The sequence below is a fragment of the Carassius gibelio genome, chromosome B22 (assembly GCF_023724105.1).
Source record: "Carassius gibelio isolate Cgi1373 ecotype wild population from Czech Republic chromosome B22, carGib1.2-hapl.c, whole genome shotgun sequence".
Taxonomy (NCBI): Eukaryota; Metazoa; Chordata; class Actinopteri; order Cypriniformes; family Cyprinidae; genus Carassius; species Carassius gibelio.
In genome coordinates, this window is record NC_068417.1 from 20,970,309 (window position 1) to 20,991,907 (window position 21,599).

The 21,599-nt window shown below is 36.7% G+C and overlaps 1 protein-coding gene and 1 long non-coding RNA gene across 3 annotated transcripts in view; one reads left to right on the forward strand and one right to left on the reverse strand.

Annotated features, from left to right (window-relative positions):
- The window catches only part of LOC127987444 (stabilin-1), a 35,232-nt gene that overhangs the window by 2,799 nt on the left and 10,834 nt on the right, over positions 1–21,599 (reverse strand). For both annotated transcript variants that reach the window (XM_052589776.1, XM_052589775.1), the window contains 49 exons: positions 21,114–21,272; positions 20,896–20,958; positions 20,597–20,695; positions 19,672–19,758; positions 19,484–19,595; positions 19,170–19,356; positions 18,764–18,857; positions 18,431–18,586; positions 17,642–17,737; positions 17,401–17,496; positions 16,844–16,891; positions 16,592–16,719; positions 16,393–16,501; positions 16,236–16,313; positions 15,370–15,471; positions 15,159–15,263; positions 14,747–14,881; positions 14,537–14,665; positions 14,403–14,456; positions 14,204–14,317; positions 13,119–13,314; positions 12,930–13,025; positions 12,798–12,843; positions 12,642–12,721; positions 12,388–12,513; positions 11,944–12,017; positions 11,771–11,842; positions 11,552–11,671; positions 11,398–11,445; positions 11,228–11,308; positions 10,813–10,968; positions 10,020–10,151; positions 9,869–9,928; positions 9,618–9,794; positions 9,378–9,464; positions 8,978–9,124; positions 8,722–8,778; positions 8,140–8,326; positions 7,893–8,042; positions 3,937–4,041; positions 3,689–3,796; positions 2,575–2,768; positions 2,341–2,485; positions 2,128–2,261; positions 1,263–1,428; positions 1,070–1,176; positions 659–778; positions 356–505; positions 157–270 (listed from right to left, as the gene is read on the reverse strand). In XM_052589776.1, the coding sequence (XP_052445736.1) occupies positions 157–270; positions 356–505; positions 659–778; positions 1,070–1,176; positions 1,263–1,428; positions 2,128–2,261; positions 2,341–2,485; positions 2,575–2,768; positions 3,689–3,796; positions 3,937–4,041; positions 7,893–8,042; positions 8,140–8,326; positions 8,722–8,778; positions 8,978–9,124; positions 9,378–9,464; positions 9,618–9,794; positions 9,869–9,928; positions 10,020–10,151; positions 10,813–10,968; positions 11,228–11,308; positions 11,398–11,445; positions 11,552–11,671; positions 11,771–11,842; positions 11,944–12,017; positions 12,388–12,513; positions 12,642–12,721; positions 12,798–12,843; positions 12,930–13,025; positions 13,119–13,314; positions 14,204–14,317; positions 14,403–14,456; positions 14,537–14,665; positions 14,747–14,881; positions 15,159–15,263; positions 15,370–15,471; positions 16,236–16,313; positions 16,393–16,501; positions 16,592–16,719; positions 16,844–16,891; positions 17,401–17,496; positions 17,642–17,737; positions 18,431–18,586; positions 18,764–18,857; positions 19,170–19,356; positions 19,484–19,595; positions 19,672–19,758; positions 20,597–20,695; positions 20,896–20,958; positions 21,114–21,272 (5,586 nt within the window). The remainder of the gene's footprint in view (positions 1–156; positions 271–355; positions 506–658; positions 779–1,069; positions 1,177–1,262; positions 1,429–2,127; positions 2,262–2,340; positions 2,486–2,574; positions 2,769–3,688; positions 3,797–3,936; positions 4,042–7,892; positions 8,043–8,139; positions 8,327–8,721; positions 8,779–8,977; positions 9,125–9,377; positions 9,465–9,617; positions 9,795–9,868; positions 9,929–10,019; positions 10,152–10,812; positions 10,969–11,227; positions 11,309–11,397; positions 11,446–11,551; positions 11,672–11,770; positions 11,843–11,943; positions 12,018–12,387; positions 12,514–12,641; positions 12,722–12,797; positions 12,844–12,929; positions 13,026–13,118; positions 13,315–14,203; positions 14,318–14,402; positions 14,457–14,536; positions 14,666–14,746; positions 14,882–15,158; positions 15,264–15,369; positions 15,472–16,235; positions 16,314–16,392; positions 16,502–16,591; positions 16,720–16,843; positions 16,892–17,400; positions 17,497–17,641; positions 17,738–18,430; positions 18,587–18,763; positions 18,858–19,169; positions 19,357–19,483; positions 19,596–19,671; positions 19,759–20,596; positions 20,696–20,895; positions 20,959–21,113; positions 21,273–21,599) is intronic.
- LOC127987445 (uncharacterized) lies at positions 5,802–10,270 on the forward strand. The gene is made up of 2 exons (XR_008161209.1): positions 5,802–7,051; positions 9,707–10,270. It is a non-coding gene; the product is annotated as an uncharacterized LOC127987445 (long non-coding RNA).

Here is a 21,599-nt window from a genome sequence, read left to right on the forward strand (position 1 = left end):
CATTAATTTATATATATATATATATATATATATATATATATATATATATATATATATATATATATATATATATATTCTGCCTGTACATCCATAAAGCAAAGCAGTTCTCAAATATGCTCTATTGTTTATTATACTTCTACAAAAGCGGCCACTTACTTGAAAAGCTGGAGCTCTGAAAGGCCCATTAATGACATGGATCAGACCATTGATGGCTGGGATGTTCCAGGCCAATATGACCTTCTTATTCACCAATTTTTGAGGTTGTGAGTTCTGTGAAACCAATAAAAATATAGTTTTCTTGACTATGTACAGTAAATGTGGCCTGAGTGGTGTGAAGCTGCTATTGTTAGTTTACCTCAGCCTGACCAGTGGAATTGGAGGGAATTGTTACGACTAGATCAGAACCCAGACGGGACGGGATTACGGTGTTGTGCTTCAAGTCTTCATAGAAGTGCAGACTATTGATGCTGGATATATGATACAGCAAATCCCTCCATGACAAGGTCTAAAAAAGGAAACAAACGTTAGACTCAAGGCCAGCGGAGAAAGAGCGTGTCCAACAGGTTCCCACTTTCTTTGTAGGTTTTCTTTCTCTGACTCAGATGCAATTCAAAAATGTTCATATGAGAATTCATTTTAGGCTTATATCGATAATCACCTTGTTTGCAGAGAAGCCGTCATTTTGAGGTACAAAGACTGTGATGTTTAATGATTTATCTGACAGAGACTTCAGCAGGTTCTTGCCCTCCTCACCATCCTCTGCATATTTCAGTAAAGTCTGTAGAAGGAAACCAACAGGAAATGCGTGGATATTCCTCTTTGAACAGAACTACATTTGTATTGACAACAATTATGTGAAAAACTCACTTCAGCTTTGTTTTTTTTCCCTATTCTTTAATCAGAATATTTATAACAAAACATGTTTTGGGGGAATATATTGTAATTGGTAAATAACTTTATGCCAGTTTTTGCCTGCGTGCTATCTTTCCATCCAGTACAAAGCCAGTTCCTTGATGACATCATTCTGCAGGAAGTGGCATTATTTTTTAGAGGGAAACAGGCTACTTACTGTGTAAAACACAGAAAAATTGGAAGTGGTGGCAACAACCGAGGCCAAGTCTCCATTACAGAACTCTCCATTTCCAATGTATCCGGGTTTACATTCACAAGACACCTCTGTATAAGAAAAAATGGCTCTCGTTTTTACATCAAGACTGTTCAGGTACAGTAAAATTTCAAATTACATTTCCTGAGGGTCATACCTTTCATCCTGAAGCAGTATGCGTCATACGGCAAACTGGCATTGACTGGCTCTTTGTACAGCACGATACCAACATGATTATCACCGCATTTAACAGAAGGAAACCGGATCGGATAGCCAGCTTTCTTCCCGTCCATCCATCCTGCCACACATAGATGCATTCCCAACTGGAACAATAAAAAAGCTTTGTCTTATCATGTAAATTAACCAGCCATTACTTCAGTCTCAAGTGTTAATATTATCAGTGTTGAAAACAGTTGTGCTGCTTAATATTTTTTTTTTTATTATTATTTAATGAATAGAAATTTGAAAAGATACAAAAATATTTATTTTATAATATAATTTAATCTACCAAATTGAATTCAACAAACTTTTATGCAATGTATAATAGAAAAATAGACTTGTGGTGAAGAAAATAAATACTTTAAGATCTGGATAGAAATAAATTCATTCTGATACCAACAACAATACCAACTGAGAAATTGTTAATGACTAAAGGTCCGTTAAAATTTACCATTGCTTGTTCAAATTTTGTTGGTAAAATCCAGTAAATTTTCAATAAAAATCAGTGCATTTGGGAGTTGTGTGTGAGGGCGACAAAGTTCATCTTGCAGATTTTGCTCATGTTCAAATTGGTCATGAAATTTCACCACACTGACCAACAAAACCATTCTGCTTGGCTTAAAAGTGACTTTAGTGTGAGCTGTGCTTTATACATTGCCAATCTATTGACTATGAACAGTGGACCTTTTCTGTCAGTGAAATTCTCTAATGTGACTGTACATAAGCTCCAAGGCTGTTGCTCTTATTCACCACAGTAGCATAAATGCAAGGTATGTACAGCTAAGTTTGGGTTAAAAAGTCACCTGTTGGGCTTCAGAGAGCTGCTTGAATGTAGCAAGAGTAGCTCCCTCAGCCTCGCAAGCTTCCTGTGCTTGGCTGAAGTTCAGTTTATACTTCCCCTCAGGTGAGCGCAGGTGGAAAACACCCGCTGTTTTCGCTGAAACGTAAGAATAAAAGCCTTTGTTTTTAAATACTCAAAATATTTGGCTGTCAGTTAAATCACTGTGAAGTCATACTATGGAAATGAAGGTCTTTGCATGTGGCTTTGGGGTCGCAGCCACCGTTGTCCTCCAGGCAGCGGTCAACAGGGGGCACCACTTTCTCCAAACACTGGATTCCATTTCCAACATACCCCTCGAGACATTCGCAGCGCCTCTCATTCTGCCACAAGGTAAATGTTACATATTTTGTTTATCCAAAAACTCTTGTCAAATTAGATTACATTAACAAAAAGTAGAATTTCCACATACAGGTCCAGTGAAAATGCATTCTGCGAAATCGCTGCAGCCACCGTTCGCCTCCTCTACACAACGGTTGATGGGCGAGCAGACGTAGCCATCTCCAGAGTATCCGGCCTGACAGGAACAGGTAACATTGATACCGCTCTGCAAACAGTCAGCTGCTTCATGGCAGCCTCCGTTATATTCACTGCAAAAATCTGGGGCTAGAAACACATACATTTCACAATTAAAATGGATTTTATACATTGAAAGCATTCACAATAAGACTTTTATGAACTTACACACCCCAAAATATAATTCTAATATAATCAAATCTAAGAATTCATAAATCAAGATATATTTACCTAAAAAGAAAAATTGACTATTTAGTATTGATATATTTGTCAAAAAAAGGCCAGATTTACGAACAGCAAATCAGCAAACCAGCGCAAATAGTTTTTTGGCGGTAAAATAGTACTGTCAGGATTTACTAAATATGTGCAGTGAAGAATTAGCGCTAGAAAGGCATGGACACAATTCTTTTTGCACAGGACCTTATTGAATATGCATTTGTAGGAGTTTCCCTTACAAACGCAAAATTTATAGGAGGAGAGTATTAAAATGATTTGCGCAATTATTTAATGTCCAAAAAAGCATGTCTTCAAGCACTGCTCTTGGTAGATTGAAATTAAATTTCCAATTTAAAATTACCATTCCATAAAATTGCCATATCGTAAAATCCAAAAATCCAAAATGTTAAATAAAAAACATTATCTAAGTGAAATACAGTACATTCATTTAATTGAAAAAAGGCTAAAACATTCAAATCTGTTCCGTTAGGGGGTGAGAAAAATATACTTCATTCAAAGGAAAAACAAGAAAACATTTTTACCCCATCGACATACTTATTTGTTCAACCATAAACTCATGTAATTTTAATACATTCTTCAGAAAACAAGTCTCAAAATCTCAAGTCATTGTGCTTCTTAAGTAAATGTATCTCCCTCTGAAGTGCATTAAGGTTACATGTCATAAGCTGCTATTGGAAGCTCTCTCTTCTTTTATATTTATATATAAATATACAGGCCATCTGAATCCAGGACAGGCATCTCACAATCAGTCCAATACAACAGACGATTCATACCCGTGCAGTTAATGCCATTTCCTCCATAGGGCGGCACACACTCGCAATTATTTTCAGGGAGGCACACTGCATTGAGATCACATGCTGGCGAGCAAATCAGCTTGACTTCTGTTAAATAACAGGGAAAAGAGAGTGTATTCACTACTGAACAAGTCTCAAATATTTTCTATGGTTTTCTACAATCCTATGCATCTATTTTATAGTTGTAGTACATTTGATAGAGTTTTCCATGTAAGGCCTGCTCTTACCGATTTTTGATTCGCAGTATTTACCCGTCCACCCCTCTAGACAGAAACAGCTGCCATCACCGTCCAGGCCGCTATTACACTTGCCATTGCTGGTGCAGTTACATGCTGTGAGAAAAGATGAATAAACTGTTCATTATAGCTGTTAGCACAATGTTGAGCAGTACTGAAAAAAAAAAAAAAAACTTTATGTAAAATTATGTATAAATGTATACTGATCTTACAATAAATGTAAATATGGACATGTAATGTCATTTTAGTAAAATGTTCTATGTATATATTTATTTTTTTGTTTATTATTTGTTTATTATCTGGCATACCACACAGAGATGCAGTACGATCTCTATGGAGCGGTGACAGAAGGACACCAGCAGTTTTTCTTGCAGGTGGTTCTGCTTGAGGACTCTGAGGAATTGGAGTCTCTACTGTGCCTTCTTAACCACTGGAGTGGTGTTACTGTGCGTTCACACTCTAGCCACCCTGCTAACAACACTGCAGAAAGATTCGTGGATGCTCTGATGTAGATCGAATGTTTGTCTTGTATTTAAAGTGGCCGCAAAGCAAACAAGCTTGTTGATCTTGTGCAGACTAACCACAATGAGAGTAACGTTATAAGTTAGCCTCATTAAATATTGTTGTGGATGAATTATTAAGATCCTTTACCTAATAATGTATAAAGCACTGTAAAAATACTCTGATGCAAGTAAAAGTCCTGCATTAAAAATATTACTTAAGTAAATATAAAGAATACTCAGAATTCATGCTCTGCATTTAACCCATCCAAAGTAAACACACACCCGGAGCAGTGGGCAGCCATTTATGCTGCGGCACATGGAGAGCAGTTGGGGGTTTGCTCAAGGGCACCTCAGTCGTGGTATTGCCAGCCCGAGACTCAAACCCATAACCGTAGGGTTAGGAGTCAAACTCTCTAACCACTAGGCCACAACTTCACCATAAAGGTAATAAAGTATAAAGATTACTTAATGTAAGTATAATCAGGGAAATCTGCTTAAAAGTAAACTGGGACTACTGTACTATTATTTATTATATTATTAGATAATTATTCCTATATCATTATGCACATCAGCAACTCACCAGGAACATGAACAATCTCAGACACTTTGGTCCACGTATAATTTTTATTTTATATTTTATGTCCCTGTACGCAAACAGGGACACGTGATAGATTATTGCAAACCCGCCACAGCAATAAACAACCTGTCCTCTATTTTGCTTGATGTGGTCGGAGCTGCGTTCTCTGGAATCGTCTCAAGCGATGGACTTCTACGTTCTGATTGGTTGCTGCCAAACCACATCATAGCTCATTACCATAAAGTTGCCCTGATTTTAACTCTCCTCGACGCTCTCATTGGCCAAGTCGAACCGCGCCGCTGCTTGCCGCTGCTCGATGCCAGCTCACATTGAAATGAATGACTTCTGGCCACTTTGACACTCTCAACAGTGGTGGTGTGTACACACAGTTAGTAGTCCATGAGAGATCTGAAGAGATGTGTGTGCCCAAGAACTTGGGAACAGGAACCCCTTTCTGCACAGTCCCCATTGGTGTATAGTGCACTGCAATGCTCTTACGAAAGTTTATTATGAGTTCTTTTGTTTTTAAGGAGTTCAGGATGAGAATGTTCACTAAACACCACGCTGTCAGTCTTTGGACATCATCCTTGTAGGCTGTCCCATCATCCCCTGAGATAAGTCCAACCATGGTTGTGTCATCTGCAAACTTCATGATGGTGTTGGTGGGGTGAGTGGGAGCACAGTCGTGTGTGTAGAGGGTGTAGAGAAGTGGGCTCAGCACACAGCCCTGTGGGACGCCAGTGCTGAGTGTTAAGTTGGAGAAGACACATGGTCGTCATAGCGACGCCGCAGGAAACTGCCATGACGTAATCATCTTCTACCCGACACACACCCAATACCCACACACACAGGACTATGGAGTAAATTGAGTGTATGCTGTTATTGATACTTAGGATGTGGCTGTTTCTCACAGTAAGAAGACAAATGTTGTTTCAGGAGAGGCTGAGGGCAGCAAAATGAAAAACTGCTGAAAAAAATAGGAGAGTTTACTCCGTCTGGATCGTGCAATTATGACACAGTGAATAGTGACGATTCTCTCTGACCAATCAGCAGTCTGCCGTGTTTTTATGTCACAAAAGTGCCTGGAAGCAGGTACAGGTACAACTTTTACAAAGTGGAAAACCAAATAAAGGCGAGTCGAGGCGAGGCGAGTCAAGCTGGTACTGTGTAGTGGAAAAGCGGGGGCAGTTAGTAAGAAATTCCTTGATACAGTGACATATGGGCTGGGAAAGGCCTAAGTCAGCTAGTTTAGAGATCAGTCTGCCCAGGATGACGAAAGTATATGAAGAGCATCCTCACATAGCTCCCTTGGTATTCAAGATAGATCAGGGCTGAGTGAAAAGAAGTGGCGGTTGACAACTCAAAAAAAAAATAGTTTTAAGTAAAATTTAGTTTGGATGCAGTATCAAATGATTCCACTAGATAAAATTTGCTTCCCATTAAATTTCAATGTGGCCATTTTTAACCACAAACAGTAAAATTGTGACGTTTGTTTTTTTTTTTTGTTTTTTTTTTTTGCAACCATTTAATTCTCTGTATGGTCTGTTTTTGGTTCTGGTTTAGGTTTTCATGTCTTTCATTTTTATATCTTCCTTATTTCATTTTCCTATCATCTGTTTTCCTCTACAGTCTTGTGATGCCCTTGTCTGCATGTTATGTTCTGATTGGTTTCTTGGTTCATGTGTAATTGTTATTTCATTGGTTGTCTCTTGTTATGTGACCCTCATATACCAGATAAAAATGACAACTTTAAAATGTATATATCTCTTATAAATGTTGACAGTTTATAACAGACTGGATTGTGATTTAATTTATGCGATCAGGGCTTGTCCTAATTGCATCTTCATTGTTTCTGTGGTGTTTCTAGGAGGCAGAGGAGATTCAGTATGTTGTAAGACTGCTACCTCCTCTGACAGATTAAGAATCCACAAAAGTCAACCAGCCGTCCCAAACCAATCCTTTAGACAAGGCACTGCGTCAACTGCAGAAAGTGGCCCGGACACTTGCCGTTAACAACACCTCTCAGGTGAGCTTTAACCACGTCCATCAACTTATACACTGTAAACCCTAATAAGTTCACAGAACTCAAAAAATATTTTGTAACAGATTACACAAAAACATTTAAGTGATGTTTGAAGTCTACATAAAATTTTAAATTACATTTCCATTTGCCTTAAATTATCTCATACCTCAATATCTTATGAATATTGATATTTCTCAACTTAAAATTAGAGAGTAATTCAAATGTTCTCTATTTTTCAACTGATATAATGTGGCAAATACACTCAAATTTAGTCGTCAATCCTCAACCTAATCACAAGCTCTACTCTTCACCACAACGGTAACACTACAAAACCAACATAAAAGAAACCTTTGTAAATTCTAACATAACACAACATTCAAGGACTAACTTATGTCTTAATAAAAACTTATATATTTAAAAAAATAAAGTTGGAAAGAAATAGAGAAGAAAATATAAACTAATTTATTACCTTGAAATATTAGAATTTTTTTCTTTATTTATTCATGTCTGGTCTAGCTCATTTTAAAATGATAAAAATCAAACAGACATGTTTACCTAGACAGACAGGGTGAATTTTTTGAATCTTGATTGAGTAAAAAAAAAGTACACTACATTAATTTAATTTAAAGGGATAGTTTTATATCGCAGTCAAAATAGCACTACCCAACTGGCCGAAACTCCATTTTGTCTCCTTCTCAAAGCCAATTTCTTTTCAACCTGGATCCTGCATAATTGTTCTTACAGTTGAGTTGTTTTGATTTGCCTGTTCACTTAGTCTTCACTGACACTTGTGGATAAGGAATTGGGAACCGTTTAGGAAAAATTCATGTTTTGAACAGGTTACCTGTGCAGTTGGGCCCAAAGTGATTGTTTTCACACAGTTCACAGCCTGTGCCTTTAAAACCTTTGTGACATTTACACGTCCCTGTGCCAGTGCGCCCGTCATCACAGTCTCCATGCTCTCCACATGGGGCCTCGAGTCCGCCAGGGCACACTAAACCACAAACCAACAAACAGTTTAAGACCTATTGGCTGCATCATTTCATGTAACGTTCAAGGAAATTATTGCTTTTTGTGTGTTAAATTCTCACCTTGACAGTCTCTTCCAAAGTGGTTTTTGCAGCATTTAGCAGTCCACGACATTTTCATGCATACCCGATTACAGCCAATCCAATCACTGTATGAGTCGTATCCATAACCAAATGAGTACAACCTTTGATAACTGGGCCGTCTGTACATGTAAGGCGTATAAAGTCGTCTACATATGCCAGTTCTATTCTGTAAAAAAGAGATCAGTCTGAATCAAGGCATGCTATGTGTGGATAAATGTGATTGATTACCACAGAAAACACTTTCACTTAATACGCGAATACGTAAGTCAATAAAGTGGTGACTGCTAAAGTTTTGTTAATGCAACCGGACCAAAACATAAAAAGTAAGTCAATAAAGCATTAACTGCTAACGTTTTTTGTGTGACGCAACAGAGCCAAAACAGAACAAAAAGTATGTCAATAGAGCACTGACTGCTTAAAATGTAGTGTAAAGCACTAGCTGCTAAGGTTTTGTTGATGAAACAGAACCCAAAAATAACAAAAAGAAGTTCAATAATGTGCTGCTGCTAAAGTTTGATTAAAAAACATAACCATAAATCAACAAGACGCAGATCCACTCACTGAGTCCTCTGATCCGAGGGGACACCTGGGCGGCATATCGCAAGAACCACAGAGTCCCTAAAGACAGACAACAGTATGACAACAACATTAGGACTGCTCATTTGTTTTTATATTAAAATCACTTTAAAACACCAGTTGCAGCAGTAGTAGAACTAAACTGAATTGATCAATAACTAGCTGGTCCTTTTGCTTTACTGTTTATTTTGTTCAGTTTTTGAAGATATAAAAAATCTGATTTCGTTTTAAAGTTTTGTACCTTTATCTCTATGCTTGTGAAGTTGTCGCAGCGAGCACCAATGCTTGGCGGCTCCAGAAGCTGATCAATTCCATGAGCGATTCCCGAATCAAACAACATGTTCCGCGCTACGATTCTGGCATTGTTTCCATTGATTAATATGTCGCCCTGAAAATCAGCCAATAAGACGTGAGCAGATTTACTATCCAACTGTAAATCACTAAAATGACAATGAACGCATCAAATTAATATGTGACGATGCATGATGTAGTTTCCAATCTTAGATTTGAGTCTTTATAATGCATTTTAACTTCGATATAGCACACATTATGAATACCTTTATAACAGGTAAAACATTGATACCAAAAACAATAAATAAATCATTAACATTTCAAATTTTTTCCAACTTGCCAATACTTACAATTACATTTTTGCTGCAACTGAAGGTGAGCTTGGATCCAAACAGTGTTTCCATGCTTTTCTCAGCAGGGAGAGCAACAGCAACTATCTGGAAACATACATCCAAAATCGTTTTGTGAATCTTAAGGAAAGTACTATGGCGGTACCATGGTACGGTGATGCTATCAGATGGTAATACCATGGTACTTTGAACCTAACTGATTTCAGTTAAATGAATTACACTGATGTTGGAGTCTCATACCCTCTGGTCGCGGACTATGTGAGCTTTGAGGTAGGCTTGTAACTTATCACGATGGTCTTCACTGTACAGCCATTTCTTTCTGTCCTCAGGAAGACTGTTAAAAACATCATCCGTTGGCCAGAACATGGTGAATGGGTGAAAGGGTCGATGCTGCACCACATGCATCAATTCTGCATCCTGTTTGAAAGATTTTTTGTAAGAAAATGGCATGTAGTCCAAAAACAAAAATGGAAGTGCAGAATCAATATTACCTGAAGGAGCTTGCTGAAGATTTTGAAGCCATATTGTTCAGCAGCTTGGGTTATGGTCAACTGCAACATAAATTGAATTTTAGTTTGTAGAATGACATTTTTATGACTTTTTGGAACTTACAAAATGGTGGACATCGGTTGAGTTACATACATTGGTGAAGATATTTGCCTTGCCCGTTAGATCGTATGGAAAGAGGACATTGTCTGTGAAATGTATCACTCCATTGGAGCACGCAACATCACTGGTGAGGATCTTTGTCTTATCGTTGATGTACACAATGCCCTGAGAGACAAAAGTAGACACTTCAGATCAGAGTCAGAAAATAACTTTTCCACTTCGGAAACTGATTTACAAGGGGAACTTTTGTAATCAACTTATTAAATGGATCTGTTCATACTGTGTCTTTCATACTGTCAAATTGTTATACTTCTTCAATTAACCTATATAATCAGAGTAATACCAGAAGCCATCTTTTCCTTGCAATGTGGCGCAGAAGCTGCATCTGGCAGTGTTTTATTATTTTCTTAGATCGAATAATTGTGTGTTTCACCCCAGTATCTTGAATTTGGGAGGCTTTTTTTTTTTGTTAATTATTTTTTCCATTAATAAAGGGATAGTTCACCCAAAAATGAAAATTATGTCATTTACTCACCATGCAGTTGTTCCAAAACTGAGTATTTTATTCTGCTAAACAAAAAAAAAGAAGATATTTTGAATAATGTTGATAACCGAACAGTTGACAGTAGCCATTGACTTCCATAGCTACAGTCAACTTTTTGATTACCAATATTTTTCAAAGTATTTGTTCTCAACAGAAGAAACTGAGGTTTCTCTGAACCTTGAGATGATAACAGATTATTCTTTTTTGCGTGAACTATCCCTTTAATTTTTTGACTCTGGTTCAGATAAATATCCAATATTGAAAATATAAAATGTGACTCACATCTCTAACACTGAAGCGTAATTTATATCCGCTACTGGTAACCACTTCTTTAACAGATTTCAGGTCTGACTCGCGCAGTTCTTCACAACTGACAATATGGTACCGCAGCAGTTCTGAACTGTGACTTGAATTCGTCCACTTTTCAATCTCCAGAGTCTGTCATGACAAGAAATTATATGACAACAGAAAAAAGTAATGAAGTCATCACAAAATCTTCAATTTGTGCAAATGTTTGATTCGATGGTTTATGCTATTTCTAAGAGAAATCTGCCTTCGCGATCTTGCAAGCATTACTTTTAAACACAACTTTTGAAAAACAATGCTTGTTATGTATTGCCTACTTTTTACAATCCAATAAATACCAATATAATACTTATAATGTAAGAATACTTTGGTGTGATTCAGTGCAGCATACCGAAACATTTGCCACATAATCAGCATGAGGAACAAATACAGTGAAAGGGCCTTTACTGTACAGATCTCGGACTCTCATTACCTATAACACACATTATTATTGTTGTTAATATATCTCAAATATATCAAAAAAATTATAATACTCTATCACAAATTTAAATCTGTGCTTACACCAATATTTCTTCTCAGCCAAGCTGCCTCGGGCATACGAAGAAGCTCCTTGAATAAACAATTATAAGATTAATTTGAAAAGCAGAAGTTGTTGTTTCTCATGTTTTGTCAGTCATTATTAATTAGCCTAAAATTAATCTCAAAGGATACTTACTCTACTCACAGTCCCTGCACAGTTAAAACCATCCCCTTTGTAGCCAATATAGCATGTGCAATTACGTTCCCCATCTCCGAGGTATTTGCAAACAGCATTAATATTGCAACCGCCATTATTCTGTTATAAAATATAAATGTTTTGCATACAAAAATACCTAATATCAGATGATGATTTAATACAATTATTTGCTGTAATATTGTTTTTGAATTCTCTTACCTTCCGGCAAGGATTAACTGACAGACATCTATGACCTTGAGAAATAAAGCCAGGCTTACATGCACATGCAACCTGAAACAAATGTAATGTTCAACATCTTAATCTTTGTATCTTTACATCTTTGTAATGTTAACATCTGTTATTAAGCATGTGCTAAAATCAGTGACACAAACCCTGTTTGGTCCAGTTTTCATACATAAAGCATTTTTGTCACATCCTCCATTGTCCACTAAGCAGGCATCCATTTCTGTAGTGAAAACACAATTACACTGCTTTAAACAAGTAAATGCATACATACAATGCAAAACTGATAATTGAGGCCAATACAGAGCCCTGAGGGACACCCTAAGCACATATCACATAGTACAAAAAAATCTTAATCAAGGCTGATTATGATACTAAATTAAAATCAAAGAAAGAATAAAAAGCAGGCTAAGACCAACTGAATAAAAACACCACAAAGGATGGATCAATGAAGATGCTAAATGCTAAACTGACAAATGTTGCACAAATGCTTTGAGCGATGATTTATAAATCAAATCTTAAACACCAATTCCATGCATCCACTAGACCACGCTACCCATTTAGATATTAAAGGATGTAAATCACACATTTACCAAGACACATAACCCCATCACCAATGTAGCCAGCATTACATGTACAGCTTCTTTCACCAGGTGATGTTTTTTTGCAGTTTGCATTTACGGAACATCCTCCGTGGTTTGTGGTACAAGGGTCAATTTCTGTGGAACACAAATAATTCACAATAAGACCCGGAATGTGTTTTGGGAAAGTTAACAAGGTGAATTTTGATTTCACTGGGGCAAAAAAAAACTTAAATGACAAACTTAACAAAGAACCACAAACACACCTTTGCAGAATGTCCCGTTACCCTTATAACCAGCTATGCAGGAACAAGTTGGAGGAGCTCCTGAACCTCCTGAGATACAGCTGGAAGAAAAATGCTGCATTACAAACAGTGATGAATGTGTTAAAAATGTTTCTTATATTTGTTTTCCATACTTACTTGGCATTGACATCACAAACTCCACCACAGGCATCATTAACTACCACTGAAATTGAGAAAAGTTTATGACGTCAAGTGCACAGAGGTGAGAAACATGCTAACTGACAAAATAAGTTTGACCTTAATACTGACCAACAGAGCAATTCACTCCCTTCCAACCTTTGAAACAAATGCACTGCCCATTTCCGTCCAAACCGTCCAAACATTTGCCATGTTCACAATGGCATTCTGTCAAATGAAAACCAAGAGTTTGTTGAATAAGGCTTCAACAGGATGCCTACACAAAGACTGTATAATGAAAATATTGCTGGTAGAGGTTACCAGACTTGCAGTCTTTTCCATATCTCCCAGGTTCACACATCTCACAGGCTGTTCCGTGGAAGCCCTCATTACAGAGACACTCCCCACTGCCAGACAACCCATCCTTGCATTGACCGTTGTTGGAGCACCAGTTATTTACACTTCCAGGACATTTGGAGCAATCATTCCCAAAGTATCCTGGACAGCAGGAATGGTCCTAATAGAAAGTTATCATGAGGTTTGAATCTGAAACAGCTTTGAATCTGAATTTTGAAGTGTAAACCCACTACCAGTACATAACACTCTGGTCTGAAATACATAATTGCAGGAATCTCTAGCTACGCAATCTTGATTTAACACACTGTAGTGTTCAGAGAGCAAGAATGGCTTGCATTTTCAGGCGGGCGCTGTAGCAAAGACATAGTATATAATATTATACAGTTTTTGTCCAGACTGAGGAACAGTTCGAAAGATATCTTGAGGTGCAAGTATCAGCGTGTTAATTGCTACCTGAATAATAAACTGTTTAACAGCAACTTTGTAAGATTTTTTTATGAGGCTGTGGATAGATCTAGGTCAGTTTGAAATCGAGATGAAAAATTGTTAATTTAATGAATACAAAATATATGAAGATATAAAGCAGGGGTGTCCAAACCTGTTCCTGCAGAGTTCAGCTCTGAACCTAATTATTCTAATTATTCTAATTCAGACACATTAGAAACTTCCAGAAAAAAATGTCTTGGAGGCTGGTTGGAGCTAAATCTTTAGGAAAGTGGCCCTGGAAATAGGATTGGATGCCCCTGATTTAAAAAGTTTTCAAATTTCTTCTCAAGACTTGGACTAAACTCCTTGATATGGTTTCTTTTTATGACGCCTTCTTGGGCTTTTTGGATCTTCAAAGATTTGGTATCCTGGACTTCAGTGGAGGGACAGAAACCTCTCAACATATTTCATTCCTATTTGAAATGGAAGGATCTGAAACGGAACTCAGGTCTGAGTTCCCTCAAGTATGTACAACATGACAATGCATGTTGGGAAGCATTGGAAAATTAGTTTGTGAACTTGTTTAGTATGTTTTTTATGTCAAAAAGTAGAAAATGAGGTACCTTTGTTGTTCTCAAGCAGTCAATTTGACAACCTGGCACACTCACTCTCTTTTTCCCAACTCGTGTCCTGTATTTACAGTTTGACTTCATATTTTGAGGGTACTTTGGTTGTATCTGAAGAAACAAACAGAAAGATGCATCATAAAATTCACATAAACGTTAAACTAATAAAAAAAAAAAGAACTCTACGTCATCTTACAGGTTTGGCATTATAGAAGCATTTAGGTTCAGTGTTACAATCTCCACAGCGACCCTGCAAAGAAAGCAAACGTTCCTTAACGTTGTCCATATGCCACTTGAGATTCACCATATAAAATTCAAATAGAAACTTACAGAAATCTTTAAAATCACATCTTTACTGCAGTGGTTCTTGTGGAGGTCTAAGACACGTGGGATCCCGAACGCAGTGCCATGCCTCGTCTCAGTGAAGCTTCCGTTAATGGGAACGTCATTGGCCATTGTCTGGAGTTTAGGACTAGTTAGTCTTGACTAGTTTCATCTAAGTGTTGTACAGAATATGAGCTATCGTTGGTTGTGCAATACCTGATTATCAATGTCCACAAAAAACATGATCTGAGTGCCATTTTCCAGAAACGTGTTTTTGAAAAGTCCATTGCCCAAGTGTTCAGGAAACAGTTGCTCGCCTAGAATTATGTGATATTTTACGACGTCTAAGCTCTGTTGAAAAGAGACACTTTCATCAGTTAATTTTATGAGTGAGACTAAAGTGTCTCACTAGAGCAATAGTCTCAAACTCAATTCCTGGAGGAACACAGTTCTACAGAGTTTAGCTCCAACCAGCTAGGACGTTTCTAGTAATTCTGAAGAGCTTGATTGGGTGTGTTTAATTAGGGTTCGAGTTAAACTGTGCATAGCTGTGGCCCTCCAGGAAATGAGTTTAAGACCAATGCCCTAGAGTATGAATGTCTAGCATTATTTTAAACGTTCCACTCACCAGTTGTGTTGAGTTGGTTTTTTTCAGGTACTCTTGCATGGCACTGTCATTTGGGACAAAAATGGTGTATTCTCTAGTTGGGATATTTTTTTCCAAGTTGTAGAGCTAAAAAAAAAAAAAAAAACAGAGGCAACTATGTTTATGCAACAAAGTTATTCTGTAACTCTTGTTGTTGAAAACAGAGTAAGTTATATTTCTAGATCAAACACACCAGAGCCGCCTGCCTGAAAAGGCTAAATTCTGGTGTTTTGTTCAGGAACTCCATCAAACTAGGAGGAGGTGGAGGGACATCAGAGAGAGCAGGTCGAAGAACCTGTAAGAAAATTTGTTACAGTAAAAATTTAAGACAATTAAGAAATGTTTCATATGTCAGAGACAAAGGGTATTAATATGGCCAAACTAGGCCAGATAATTTTAAGAAGGAAATCAGAGTGTTTATAAATAAAAAATGTCAGGCATTGCTAATAATTTTTCTAATGTTTTAGATTGTTGCTATGCAGTTGCAAAGGCATTCTACGTGTTTTTAATGTAAGTTTTGTTGTTGCTATGCAATTACTAAGGTGTTATACAGTACATGTTCTTATTGTGTGTTCACACCTAAAACCAAACGTGAATATTTGCATTGCATTACTCACTCTAGATTACTCGCTAGATGTTTTTTGCAATACTCTTGCAAATAAAAATGATAAAAAGGTCACTCATTAAATCTTATCATCAGTTCACAGCCGTCTCACATTAGAAAGACTTTCAAGAAGTAGCACACACACTCTCTGTCTTCACTGGTGATTAAATGTTCAGCCCTTCCAAGTTTCCTAGATTTTGCCTTCCTCATGTTTTGATCCTTGGACTGTTACCTTTGTTTTTGATTTATTGCTGCCTGCCCTGACCATCGCCTGTATTGTGGATTATTCTTTTGCCTGTGCCTCGGATGTTATTGCTTGCTGGTGTTTGACCCTGTCTGTTGTGACTACAACTCCAACAAACGTTCTCATTTATTGTAAATTAAAACAAAGTTTAAAACTTTTGATAAAAAAATAATAAAAAAAAAGTTGTAATATTTGCTTTAAGTAAAATTACCGTGTCAATGATGTGAATGCACCCATTTATTGTCTTGAGGTCCGGTGCGAGGATGGTAGCATTGCCGATCATGAGCTCCTGGGAACATGAGGGTTAACAGGTCACATCAGAGCAGTTAAAAATGGCCACTTTAAGGTATGAGTGGTGGGACAGTTACCTTGCCATTGCTATTGACCTCCCATTTAGTCTTTCCTAGAGTCTGTACCGTTTTACCAACCAGCTGCTGTAAGGCTTCAGAGGTGTATATCCCATCTAAAAAATGGACTCTAGACAGAAATTGCAAATGAAAAATGCATTTATTAGATGTTTTTTAAAAACCTCAGAAATCAGTTTGTGATATCGATCCAAACACTTACTTCAGAAGGTGAGGAAGCCTGTAATAGTCATACCAAAACGATGCCTCTGAATTGCTGAGGTTTTTGAAAGCAGCTTTAGATGGAACCAAAGCCGTGACTCTGCTGTCGCTGTCAATCACTTTGTGCCTCTACAGATGAACACCGAAATGTTGTATTATATTTTTATATTATTTGTTTTCATACTCTCATTGTTACTAAAATATTATTGTAAATTAACTAATGGACCGTTTACTGGGGTAAAGATGAACTTACTAGAAGTAAGCTGTTGAAATTATAAAACTCAGCGTTTCCATCTAGTTGCTGAAAATAAAAACAATAATGAAAACATGATCAAAGATTTGATCAAAATCAGTTTTTAGGAACAAATCATAGTTGTGTATGAGTCTTTATGTTATATTCAAATGTTTTGTGTTTGAAAATTGAATATATGAAGTATTGAAGATATTTTATTTGTGTTTTGAGCTTTTGTTGTTCATTTAAAAATAACAACTAAAAAATCTCCTTTTTCAATGAACTCTCATTCTAACTGATAGAATTGTATGCTGTTTTTCAGTCAAAATATAATTTTGAACGTTTATGGTTTGTGTATGGTGTGTTTATTTGAAAAATAATGGAAAACAATTATGCTTGCTTTATATAAGTTTCCTTCTTCGTACTAACATTTAATAATTTAAATAAAATGTAAAAAATAAAAAAAATGGCTAATGTTTATTACTAGACCTTTTTTATGCATTTTTAAAAGCCTAAAACAATGTTGTTGCTAACTAATTTACATCTTTACAATTAAATGCATTAAAGCGTCATCTTACCACAAGCATGTTTCCGTAACATGTGAGTCCATCGCCTTCATATTCGCTTCGGCACACACATTCACGTATTCCTGGGCTCTTTAATTTACACGTGGCCTGAACACATTATCATACTGTTACGCCACATTACACGCTAGCTCTTGCATGTAAATATAATTTCACCAGCATCCGTATTTTGACAGGTTGTTCAGAGATGTACAGATGTATTTAAGAGATTAATCTGCAAGCATGAAATACAGACCAGAGAATGGCAGCCTCCGTTATCTGACAAACAGGGGTTGACGACGTTACAGACGACGCCATCTCCCATGTAGCCTTTCATGCAGCTACATTCATTCTAAACAGAGAAATAGGTTTAACAAAACCCAGTTCTGGGTTTATAATAGTAATGTTTCTTTCATACTTAAGTTCTCAGTTTTATTGAAGTAATAATTGAATGATAATAACTGAAGGCTCAGATTTTTCTATAAAAATTCCTTTGGAGAAAAAAAAATAGTAAACCTTTGAAATCAATCCTTTCAAAAATGAAAATAAAAATATTTTCTGTAAAACTGTTAAAAATTATAAAAAGCATATCAATTTTTATTTTATTAATTTTATATACTTTTGCTCAGACATGGGATCATTGTTTTGATTCCAAACAAAATTTGCATGCAAGAACAAATAAAAATGGATGTGTCAACACAGCTTGTATATATTTATAAATGTTTGTATGTATTGACAAATGTATTCAAATAAAATCATCTATCGATAGTATAAATGCTGAGGTACGTATCTGAAAAACTGGCATAACAAAATTATTGTGCGTAAATGTGAAAACAGGAACGCAATTTCTAGAAAAACATAATGAGAATTTTCCAAAACTAATAAATGTGTTTGTGTCAAATTGACGAAGAGCATAATGAGGGCTAGAGAAGACATGTGTGAAACTCCAAGATGCAAAAGACTTTCAAACAGGAGCTCCAGTGATATTTTTGTGATTTTTCTGTCCTACATGTTAACTGTATCCTCACAGTTTGTTCAGTATTACCTGTCCTGGTCCAGTGAATGTGCATTCTGCATTTTTATGACATCCACCACGGCTCTCACTCAAGCAGTTATTGATTCCCACACAAAGACGTCCATCGCCTGTCCATCCTTCCATACAAACACAGTTCACCTCTCCTGCATCATACATACATCTGGCCTATAAAACAAAAATGTTAAACTCAAAATTATTATCTTTATTTTTATTAGGGTTAAAAAACACTGGCCTAGCCAATGCTGGAAATCATTTTCATATGAAAAAAATAGGCAGACATCACTTCAGATTTCTACATGTGAGGGCTAAAGGCTGGAAAAGGGAAATTAACATCTGTCTCACATTGACGTGGCAGCCTCCTCTCTGAGGCTGGAGGCAGGGATTGGTTTTAGTGCAGGTGTAACCATCTCCATCGTATCCAGGCAGACAAACACACCTATAGCACAATGGACGATAGATCAATAACATGCCAAAGATTGATGCAGATTAATAAGAGAAAAAAAACGAGACAAAAAACAAAACAAAACATGCATGTGCATTGCAGAGTAAAAGTTTTAAAAAAAGTTACATATTTGTTAAACATTTTGTCTAAACTAAACTAAATAAATAAAATTACCTTCTAGAAAGAAACTAATAAATATTTGCCAAATGCATGTACAATAACTTAAAGTTATATTTGCTCAAATTAAAATAAAATACAAGATTGCAGTCTACAACGATCTACACACTATGCTCAAGTGACACTAACATGGTTTGATCGTTGTTGTAGACACATTTAGCGTGAATGTGGCAGTGCTCGAGGACGCCGTCTGAATTGCAGGGTGTGGGGGTCTGGTCACAAAGCTCCCCTGAAAAGCCCTCCTGACAGGATCCTCTCCTACACACCCCCATACTGCCAGGTCTGTTATCACACACGCCATGGACACAGCGGCAGTCTACAGGAGCAAACAGAGCACGAGCAGAGGAGAAGGTCACGGCAATGGTACTGTACTAGTAGAGCTACGCTTTGGAAAAAGAGACAGAAGGAGGCATTATGAAAGAATATAAGGTATATAACATCACCTTCATCACAGTTCTCTCCGTGTTTGTTGGGGTTTGAGCAGAGGTGGCAGGCTACACCCGTAAACGCTGGTTCACATTTACAGGAGCCGTTCCCATTGATGCCGTCAAAACACTACGAACAGACATTAGACAAATAAACGCCCGAATATCCAGTCATGACAGTATAGAGTACATATTTGTATACTTACAGTCCCTTTATCATAACAAGGGTGCTGGAAACCCCCAATGCACGGTTTACAGTCTGGCCCATAGAAACCACTGCAACACTGTGGTGTCTAAAATAAACAAGATGTCACACGTCTCACAAACTTCCGTATTCATACAGATAATTGTTTAGAAATGAGTGCGTTAGTGCCCGCCCACGTTTTCAGTGGCATTGGTTCCAGAAGCATTTTTGCTATTTATTTTTCCCCAAAATAATTTTTTAAAAGTCATAAGTCTTCATTAAAAAAAGTTACAAACCGAGAACCAAGCCAGCTAGCCACGAGAAGAATCACAACATTACACACTTTGATTTGAAGCTAAGAAATAATAAATGGGCAAAAAGACTGTAAAAAGGTACAAGACTGTGTATTTAACGGAACTACAATCCCATGAACCACTGCGAATGACATAATCAAATTAAACAATACTGAAATCTAAAACTACTCATTTAAAGTTGTTGATTATATCAGTAGAAACAATATATTTTGAGATTCTTGCAAAAAATGCGTCTATGTACAAATTCTTGTGGAATGTTTTGTACAGAATCATGGGTAATGTAGTTTTTCATCATGAATTCTGCTGCTAAATGGGATTACTTAAAAAAAATGCAGGTTGATAGCTTCATGTGAAGTATATACGATAGATGATTAACCTTGTAGCATATAGTAGATCTCTCTTGAAAGGTTTATAAGTTACAGTCAAAAAACTATTTTGTAAAGATCTGTCTTGAAAGGTTTATAAGTTACAGTCAAAAAACTATTTTGTATAGATCTGTCTTGAAAGGTTTATAAGTTACAGTCAAAAAACTATTTTGTAGAAAACTAATGGAGTTTTTAACATTTTACAACAATTGCAGACATTTATGGAATGTTGTGTTTGCATGTGGAATGTGAGACCTTGTTTTCGTACCCTCTCAGTAATGTTGCAGTATTTGGCACAGCCTTCCTCAAGTGAAGAATACGACCATCGGCGATCAGGAATTGGTTCGCAGCCTCTTAAATGATTTGCCTAGGTGAAAAAAGCCCAGATGCAGTGTTCGGGACAATAAATGATGCAGCTCTGCTGTAAACATTGCTGATGTTTAAATTTCTCCATTGGTTGTTGTAATTTTGAAAATACATTCATTTAAAAAGTCATTTAATAAGTATGTATCGATTATAAATGTGTAATTGCTTATATAGTTTATAAATAATTGAAAAATCTTATACCAGAGCAACACTTCTAGGCGGACATTGTGTTTCATGGATATGGCTGCATCTAACACAGGTACCCTATGAAAAGAAGCACAATTTTTCACAGAATTCATAGAGAATCTTGTTGCACAGATGTTTTATTATCCATAGAATTATGTTGAATAGAATTATGGTGTTGAATATTTGTTTTGCTAGCAAGCACTATGTGTAGTCACGCATAAAAGAGCACCTACAATAGAGATTCTGCTCCCATTAAGGTCACACCGATGGGGCATTATGGGAACTATAGAGGAAGGTACAAGAAGTCCATCAATTAGGTGAATGATTCCATTAGATGCGACAATATCTTTCGTTTCGAGAGGTATTCCTTTATCGCCCAGGAAGACTCTTCCCTGTGGATTGAGTGAGAGAGCGTAAAACCAACAGTTCTGTCATTTTTAAATTTCCCATTATTACAATGTCACTATGTCACCAAATGTTTCATTTTCATTTTTCATTTCATCTTGTTCCTGTAGCTCAATTGGTAGAGCATTGCTTTATCAAGTGAAAGGTTGGAGGTTCGATTCTCCGGGAACACATGATAGGTAAAAACGTATAGCCTGAATGCACTGTAAGACGCTTTGGATAAAAGTGTCTGCTACATGCATAAATTTAATTTTAATTTAAATTTAAAAACAGAATGAGGCCCAACATAATTGTACCAAATTTCATAAAAATGT